Source organism: Dipteris shenzhenensis, chromosome 26, assembly GCF_047967505.1.
Source record: "Dipteris shenzhenensis isolate YYH24624 ecotype China chromosome 26, Dip_SZ_1.0, whole genome shotgun sequence".
Taxonomy (NCBI): Eukaryota; Viridiplantae; Streptophyta; class Polypodiopsida; order Gleicheniales; family Dipteridaceae; genus Dipteris; species Dipteris shenzhenensis.
Window position 1 is genome coordinate 49978614 of NC_141621.1, and position 9283 is coordinate 49987896.

General features: G+C 39.7%; 1 protein-coding gene across 1 annotated transcript; it reads right to left on the reverse strand.

Moving 5' to 3' along the window:
* Positions 1-382: 382 nt before the first annotated feature.
* On the reverse strand, positions 383-1161 carry PSAK (photosystem I subunit K). The gene is made up of 3 exons (XM_087397550.1): positions 932-1161; positions 769-849; positions 383-691 (listed from the first exon to the last, which is right to left on the reverse strand). The coding sequence occupies exons 1-3, from the start codon at positions 1037-1039 to the stop codon at positions 464-466; spliced, it is 417 nt and encodes a 138-aa protein (XP_087253676.1). The 5' UTR covers positions 1040-1161; the 3' UTR covers positions 383-463.
* Between the last annotated feature and the right edge of the window lie 8122 nt (positions 1162-9283).

Consider the following 9283-nt stretch of genomic DNA (forward strand, 5'->3'; position numbering starts at 1 on the left):
TAAACAATTTCAACAAACAATTTATTCCCTAATCATACTACATTCTTAATCGATTCAAGCGTAAACATCGGTCACGATCAAACCAAAAGCTTATCACCTCTGAATAAGGACTTGCTTTTCAAAGCTTATCCAAAGCCATTCTCCTCCACTTATTGCAAAGATCGCGATTACTATGCGTTAAACGTAATATGATCCAATGCAGTAATCACTTGGGCATCTAAACATCTGCTAACGGGCGTCTAAACATCTGACAACGCACAACGGGATCAGCCAATTTCTCGGAGTAGTTGGAAACAATTTGGAACGTTTCGCCCCTACATCGTTGATTCTCAGGTTTCACAATGACAAAGCTGCCAATCAAAGCACACGCGAAGGTCCAATGACACGCAGAACACAGAAAAGCAATAATTGGGCGGAAAAATATGTAAGATTCCAGATATTACATGACACGTCATATGCACGTTCATATGGCCCCAAGGGATTTCAAGCCCAAAACTACTCCGACACCAATTACATGTCCAACAGCCCCGCAAGCGAGGGTATCTGTGCCAGTGAAGCCCGCGGGGTCTCCAGTTTGCAGACCTGAGTCCCGGTCCTCCAGCTTGAGGCCAGCCGAGGCCTTTCTGTTGGCAGAAGGGGCGAGACCAAACCTTCCAGCGAAGAGCATTGCAGTGGTAGAGGCGATCATCACCTGCAACAATCACTTACGGTAGGTCAAGAGCGACAAGGAGCCAACCAATCGAAGTTATTCGCAGACGAGCGAGTTACCAAATTGGTGGGAGATCCGATGTAGTCGCAGCGGGCACCGAGAGCACCTTTTCCTTGCACCGAAAGGCAAGGCAGGCCAGCCTACATGCAGCGGATAGATGAGTACGAGTTACAGAGAGAATAAGCGCGAAAATGCAAGTGGGCGGTGGAGACAGTCGCTCACCAGGCTCGGGGGTTTGGAAACAGTGGTAGAGGCCTTGAGACCATGGAAGGGGCGGGCAGAGAGAGGGGTGGAGGAGGAGAGAGTGCAGGTTGCTGCCATGGCCGCCATGATGGGGGGTGGAGCTGCTGCTCGATGGAGATGGAGGTGCAGGGTGGAGGAAGGAATAATACGTGAGAGCTTGGGAGGGAGGGGTAGGAGCAACAAGACGACCGTGTCTTATCCAATCCACTCTGGATTAGCCCATCCAATCCTATTGCACCTATCAAGCTCCACACATTTTACCTCTTTTTCCAAACTGTAACTAAACATTTCCATTTTCAGGAGTAGAAAACATTTTCTCAACTTTTTGACAAATCTTGCAAAGACTTTAGGCAATTTAGTTATATTTTATGCAAAGTGCAACGTATATTGAGTACAATAGAGCATATTTCTACCCATAAGTCCTCTCTCTCAATTTAATCATGCAATAAGTTTGATGTGCATTTTTAGAATATGATTTCTAAAGCATCTAGTATTGTAAATAACGATTCAATGTTGGTTATGCATTTAATAATATCACTTTGATGTGCATCTTAGTAAATTTTCCAATTCTTTCCAAATAGAAGTGTAGAGCATCTAAATTAAATCTTACTATTTATATCAAGTTCCTTCATTTAGGTGATTTCTATTGGATGCTAAGTGTCTAGCAATTTTGTTATGCCATTTTCCAATACTTGCAATGTCCAAATCTGTATTTCTTCTGCTGAATCAAGTACTACCCTCTCTTCTAAGGGCTTTAACCAATTGACATTTTTTGAGGCGTGTTAGCCTTCTATTGTTACATTAAAAGGTGTGCACATTGGTACATTCATTTGTGCACACGTGCACATGCTTTGCATGCATGCGCACGTTCGTGTGTGTGTTTACTTATCTAAATTCATAATATAATTCCAATGGTTTTTTTTTTTTAAAGTGTGTGTGTGTGTGCATGTGTGTGATGCTCCTTACCATTGTGGTCGCACTAAGTAGTTGGATGGTATTGATGGATGAATGGTCAACATGGTAGAGAATGTGTGAAACCGCAGCAATACTGCCTTACTCATGCTTTTTCCAGCATAAAGAATCGTCCTTTTGTTGATTAAAACATCAATATAGCAGTTATAAATATACTACTCTCCTTCGGTAGATGAAATAATCCCCACTATATGTACATTGTACAGTTGCAATTTGAGAAGGTTTTATAACTCCATGTAGCATAAATTAAGGAAAATGAATTGGGTACTCTAATGCAAACACTTAGAGGATAAAAACCTAATTGGCCATCGGGTAAGGCTTCAAATTAAGCTAGAGGGGATAATAGAATAACCACCATCCTCTCAAGTAATTTGTTGCTATTAAAAGCATTTGCATATTCTAACCCATGAGTGAATTTAGCTTTCAACAAACATTGGGCTTCAAGGAAAAAAAAAAAGAATGTTTGCCGGTTGTGGAGAATGTTAAACTTTTGCTTGGCAATCCATGGAGAAAATCTTGGATCTGACAGGGGGCACACTAACCCATCTTGATAGAGTCACACGTTGAAAAATGTATTATTAATTAACTCATCCATGAGATAAAATAATTGATTTATTAGAGAGCAAGTAAAATATTTCTCAAAAGCTTGATATAATTATAGTGTCAAAAGTCTTTTTAAGCATGCACTAGCATTAATTATTACTAGGGCCATAAGGTACTTACTGATGCCAAAGTTCCTTTGAAATTTTAACATAAGCAAGGGTATATTGCTAAGATTCTCATTTTTTGGTTGTTAATTAAAGGAACTTTGGACTTAAGGTGGCTATCAATATTTAGTATTATTAAGTTCGTGAGAGAGGAGTATTGAAACCATTAAAAGCATGGGCAAATGAAAATTAACTCCACCACTATCCTTTAGTAAAGCGATCACTTGAACTTAACACTTAGGTTGTTTGAAGTCCACCGATTTTATTTGTCATAAAGAAGTGGTCGTGTATGTATTTTCTATGGAAAAGACACCATTTAAAAATGGATAAATCCCATTCTCTTTGATACACTAGACGTCTATCAACCCTAAGTACATAATGTCAAGTATTATCCCTTACTACCTATGAAGCATGCTAGAGATCCCTATTGATGTGTTCTAATTTGCTTGGTTGAGTGGATATGTGAGACCTTGTGCCTATGAAGCATGCTTGAGATCCCTATTGGTGTGTTCTACTTTGCTTGGTCGAGTGAATATCTTGGTCTCACGAGATGGCTTTGTGTCATGGTGTCTATGCCTAGGATGGATTGAGAGCTCATGAGAAAGCTTGGGCTCTACCTCTTGATGCTATGGTGTCAACTTTGTGCTTACTCACGTTAGAAAGATTTTATGGGCATCTAATCTTGAGGTCATTGTTTGGCTATGGGGCTCTAAGCCATGAGTCTCATGTAGGTCTTGTAATCTCCATCGAAAGAAGGGTGTTGGAAATGGACGTGAGAGAACACAAGAGAATGGAGTTGAAGCAAGCTAGAATGAAATTGTGGCAACATAAATGAACTTCAAAGCTAGGGTATTCATAGAGACAAAATCCTAGGATGGACCCTTAACTAGGGTCAAAAGGTGTGTGGTGACTAGCTCACCCACAAACTCTACCTCTAATTGAGGTTAGGGGTAGAAAACCTCAATAAACAAAAAAAGTGCCACTAGCCTCTTATTACATAGCATTGGCCACTTTAGTTTGGAAATATAAATACAAGATATTCCTCAACCACCAAACGGATATAAGTTTAAAGCTTTGCAAACTTTGGATGGGGTAATGCTTTCGTCTTCCACATTCGACTGGTAAAAGCCAACTTTATGTCCTATGCATGTAGCAGCTCCATGACATGAATTTCAACGTGTTTCATATGAGCATGGAACATAGGATTTTGTGCCAAAAAGATACAAATGATGCCTTCTAATGAGGGTTGAGGAAGATTCTTCAAAGTAGTAACCACATAGTCAAAATCCTGAGGCATGTTCTTTAAAAGCACTGCCATAGCATCATCCTCAGTGACAGGGGAATTAATTGAAGCTAGTTGTGTCATAATACTTCTCATAGTGTTGACATGGGCAGCAACATTATCTCCCTCCATTTTAAGTTCAAAGAACTTAATTTTCAGATTTAATTTGGAAGTATGAGAGCTAGCACCAAACAATATGTCTAACTTGTGCCATGCTTCAAGAGGGGATTCCAAATCTGAAATGCAATGGCACTCTGAGATTTAGTGAGAATTGGACTAGGCTCCTCCAATAATGCATGAAGATCACCCAACAAGTGCCTCAACCAAACACACTCGGCTGTGGTTCTGAAGTCTGCCTTGTACTCATCCTCACATGATGAGATAGCCACCGTATACTATTTCTTGCTTAACTAAGAAATGCAGAGTGTCCAAGAAAGAAAGAGTTACCACTAGTGGACTACCGAGTATCAATAGCATGATCCGAATTGTTGTAATGTACATAAAAGTCACCTCCCATGAAAGAGCAAACCAAGAGACTAGGTGCTCTGCAAATATCAGAACACATGCTTCACAACTTGCCAATATGAAGGCTTTGGGCTGTGCATAAACTTGCTCAACAAAGACACTGTATATTGAATGTCGAGATGTGTGTTGCATAAATAAATGAGGCATCCCATAGCGATTTATAAACAAAGGCATCAAAGGGTTCACGGGCAATGGACAACTTAAGCCACGGCTGCGTGGGAGTAGAGATGGGGGCTTGGACCTCTAAAATCTAAACCATTCTAAGAGCTTGCCAATATACTTTGACTACAACATCCCAATATCTTTGATACCCAATTTGTAGTGAAGCAACCCCAAATCTAACATCTCAAAAGTCTATTGTAATTCAACCTTAACATCTATAATTTTTGCAACATTAGTACCAATGAGCAGCATGTCATCGACATAAAGAACAATGATGAATGAATATCCCCATTGTTGACATAGAGGGTGCACTCATGTGAACTATTATGCATTATCTGGCTGAATGAAAAATGCCTCTATCTTTGCATACCAAGCTTGAGGAGCTTGCTTCAAACCATACAAATCCTTTCTTAGCTTGCTTACTTTGTCTTCCTTGCCAGGTCCCACAAATCCATTGGGCAGAGATACATAGATCTCTTCTTGAATGTTCCCACTCAAAAATGCATTTTTGATGTCCGACAATTGGATCTTCCATCCATGAAATGGGGCTTATGCAACCACACACTTAACGGGGTCCATACAAGAGGTGTGGCAAAGGTTTCATCATAATCTATGACTTCCTACTTTGCATAGGCCTTTTCCAAGAGGTGAGCTTTGTATCTGTCTATGGACCCATCTGATTTCTTTTGGGTTTATACACTTAGTTTGTGCAAATTTCCTTCTTGATAACAAGCCAGTCCACCAACTCCCAAGTGTGTTTTTTCTTAATGGAATCCTACATCTAATGCACATTGTCTCATGCAACATCAAAATAGTTAGGCTCATTTACCTCAAGTATGCTGCTGACCCAAGCAAACTCCCAGAAATGGGTGTCCTAAGTGTCTCTAGTGCCACTCCGTGTATGGCTAGGAAGTGGTACAGAAAGCTTGATGTCCTCAAGAGTTTAGAGTAGCCAATGACGTATTGATCTTGCTTCTTGCACTGCTATACTTTCACATGATATGGCACCATTAATCTCTTCCTGAGAAACAAGATCAGTATAGGCTGGACTGAGGCATCACCCATCAGACTATCTTGCCACCAATTTTGATGTTGTGAATAGTCAAGGTGTCCTTAATTTCTATCAAAACTAGCCAAGTAAAGATATGCATTTTTAGCAAACATAACATCTCGACTAGTGATAACCTTCTTGGTCATGGGACTATAAAGTCTATACCCATTGCTTTCATTGCTGTAGCCAATATAGGTGCACTTTTACTCCTTGACATCAAATTTGCCACACAATTCTTGAGGCACATGTGCATATGCTACACAACCGAATGTATGAAAATAGACGGCATAAGGCATAAGACCAAACCATGCTTGATCAAGTGTCATGACCTAAAGGGAATTCATGGGACACCTATTCAAAAATATGATTTGAGTGCACAATAGCTTTCATCCAAAATTTGTGTGGCAGAACTTTTGCTTTTAGCATGCATCTTCCCATCTCCAAAATAGATCGATTTTTCTTTTCAAAAAGTATGATTCGAGCACACAATAGCTTTCATCCAAAATTTGTGTGGCAGTCCTTTTGCTTTCAGCATGCATCTTCCATCTCCAAAATATATCGATTTTTCTTTTCATCATTTCCATTCCATCGAGGAGTATACCTCATTGTAAACTGATGTATAATGCCCTTCTCAGCAATAAATTATTGCAATGCCTTGAACAGATATCTGCCTTCAATCTGAATGGAGTTTTTGTAACTTGCATTTAGATTGATATTCAACCAAGGCCACAAAATGTTGGACCACATTTTAAACTTTTGACTTGTGCTTAAGAGCAAATACCCAGGTAAAACATGTGAAGTCATCTATGAACATAACATAATAAGATGACCTCCAAGAGATGGCATGCACATGGGTCCACAAGAACATTAGTATGGACAAGCTATAATTTACGTGTAGCCCAGACTACACCATCCTTAGGAAAGGAAAAATAATGCATTCTACCCAAAATACAACCCTCATATATTTTTGTTTGAGCTGGTCTCCAAACGAGCTAAGGCATCAAACATATTAAGCTTTTGCAATAACATAAGGCTGCCATAATTACATGCCCAAATCTAGCATGCAATAACTTTGCATCTTGCATGGCAAAGGTCAAAGCCACAAAAGCTTAACATGCTCTTTTCTCAGATGCATCAAGTTGAAATAACCTGTGACATCATGCACCAGTGAAAACCAAGGCCTCTCTCCTTGTTGCGCATTGTACATCATCCATTCTCAAAGATGACCGTAACCTCTTCAAGTGAAAGAAGAGACATGAAGCAAATTCTTCTTAATCACAAGGACACACAAAACATCCTGGATACAAAGATCTAAAAATCCAGGGCTATGAATGAAAGTTATCCAATCCCTTTAACTATATAAGAAGATCATTGGCACAAGAAACTAACTTGCCAACAACTAATGCATTGGATATCTTATCAAAGAAGTATTTATGTGAGTTACTATGCTAGGAAGCACCACTATAAAAGTACCATGTTTCAACCATCTCATTCACTTAGAAAATGCATGACTGTCAAGAGACATCATAGCTGCAAAAAAGGAAGGACTAATCATGCTCAAAAAAATGAGAAAGAGTATCATCAAAACCTGCATGATGAGCTAAGGAGACCATACTAGACTTCTCTTTAAAAGCAGGCCTCTTGGGGAATTCACTAATGTGATGACCAAGCTTTTTGCATTAATGGCACTTGCCTTTCTTGAAAGGCTTTATGGCATCCTATCTATCTTTTCCATCTACATAAGCATGTCTAAAACCACTGGTGCATTGCTCCCAAGAGTTACTATGGTGGGAAGCACCACTATAAAAGTAGCATAAAAAATGCATGATTCCCAAGAGACATCATAGCTGCAAGAAAAGGATGACCAATCATGCTCAACAAAATGAGGAAAAGTTGGAAACCTGCATGATGAGCTAAGCATGCCATACCAAACTATTTCTTCTTCTCTTTTGCAAGCCTCTTGGGGCATTCACTAACATGATGACCACGCTTTTTGCAATAATGGCACTTGCCTTTCTTAAAAGGATTTATGGCATCCTTTCTATCTTTTCCACCTACATGTGCATGTCCAAAACCACTGCTAGAGGCATGACTTTGCTTATTTTCTTTTTGCCCTTATCTTTCACCAAAAAATCATGCTCCCCACCACTATGAGAACATGGAGCCATATTCTTTCTCATGTGCTCCTCCTGCAAGAAGAGCAGTACCAAATCTTGAAAAGTGAGATGATTCTAATTCTCTTGTATTAAAAGGTTGAGTGACATATGAAAAGAAAGATAAGACTTCAACAAGGAGTTCAAAGCACTAGAAAGAAGCTATGAGTCTAGAATGGCCTGATCAATGTTTAAGAGTTGCTCTCTCAGATCTTGAATCCTAGTGACATGATCCTATGTAGTGACACCCTCATCCATGTGTAGGCTATCAAGCTCCCTAAGACTCTAGCCTCATTACGAGCTTGATACATATTTTCCAAAATATCCCAAGTAGCTTTAGCGGTCCAATAGTACTTGATATGAGGAATAACAAACCTCTTTACCTTTAGTGAGATCAAATATAATTCTTGGGCATTCCTAGTACCCCACCTCTTTTGTATAAGAGTGACACCTGCAAGTGCTTGCACTAGACTAACTGGAGCAACTTGCTGCTTTGCTGTTGCCCTATTGCCCTTGTTCCACCCCCCAGGTGCCGCCATTGCAACCCTCCCTCCATGTGGAGGAGTACTTAGCACAATGTCAACAAGATGAGCTTCATCACCTATGGCATAGTCCCATAATTCTTGGCAACCAAAAGATTCTACGTCATAAAAGTCTAGAGAGAATATTTAGTGCCATCCAACCTACCCTCCTAGGCAAGCATCTGAAAGACACCATTCAAATTTTGCATGCCATTTGAGGAATCAAAAAGAGGCAAAGAAATTTCAGCAAAGTTTACATCCTATGAAAACCTTGCTTAAGCAATGATATCGCTACCAAAGCCTATACTAGGCTTGAGGATGCTTCTCAAATTTGTCAAAAAAGTCATGTGCTGGGATATGTACCAAATCTCAAAATCTGCCAATGCTTAGCTCAACATGGCAAAAACCTTGTGAAAAACACCTTTGCTCCAAATCAAACAACCAATTACGAAGCCCAATGTCCTCTCAAGGATGTAAACGTGAGAGGGGTGAAGATGAGAGTTGACTCGATGCACAATGAAGTAAGGGTGGGAGTGGCTTTTGGTTGTATGGTTCAACCAATAGTCTCATATTTGGGACAAAAATAGTGAATTTAGAAAATGAGCCACCAGTAGATCTGATCAACAAGTTGAAAATTGTTCTCAATGTAACCGAAGCTCCCCCAAATGCTGATTTTTATTAATATTTTGCAAAAACAATAAGTTTCCCAATTGAGGGGATTGAAAATGCACCCAAAAGTGTAAAATATGGGCTATTCTTGCATAATACAACCAAAAATAGGTCCAAATAGCAAGGAGACATCCCCAAAATCCCCAAAGCGGTTTCAAAAGTGTTGGAACACCTTCAAAACAACAAAATAGGCTTGAAAAACACCTCAAAATGCGTGTCCAATCCTCAAGCAAGCTACTACCTACAAAAAGCATTCAAGAAATGCTCCAAAAATAGGTCAAATTTCCTA

Coding starts and splice junctions, on each gene's coding strand:
- PSAK (XM_087397550.1), bottom strand. CDS start 1,039: ATGGCGGCCATGGCAGCAACCTGCACTCTCTCCTCCTCCACCCCTCTC. Junction 850..931: donor TTTCCAAACCCCCGAGCCTG/GTGAGCGACTGT, acceptor CGCTGCATGTAG/GCTGGCCTGCCTTGCCTTTC. Junction 692..768: donor TCGGATCTCCCACCAATTTG/GTAACTCGCTCG, acceptor TGATTGTTGCAG/GTGATGATCGCCTCTACCAC.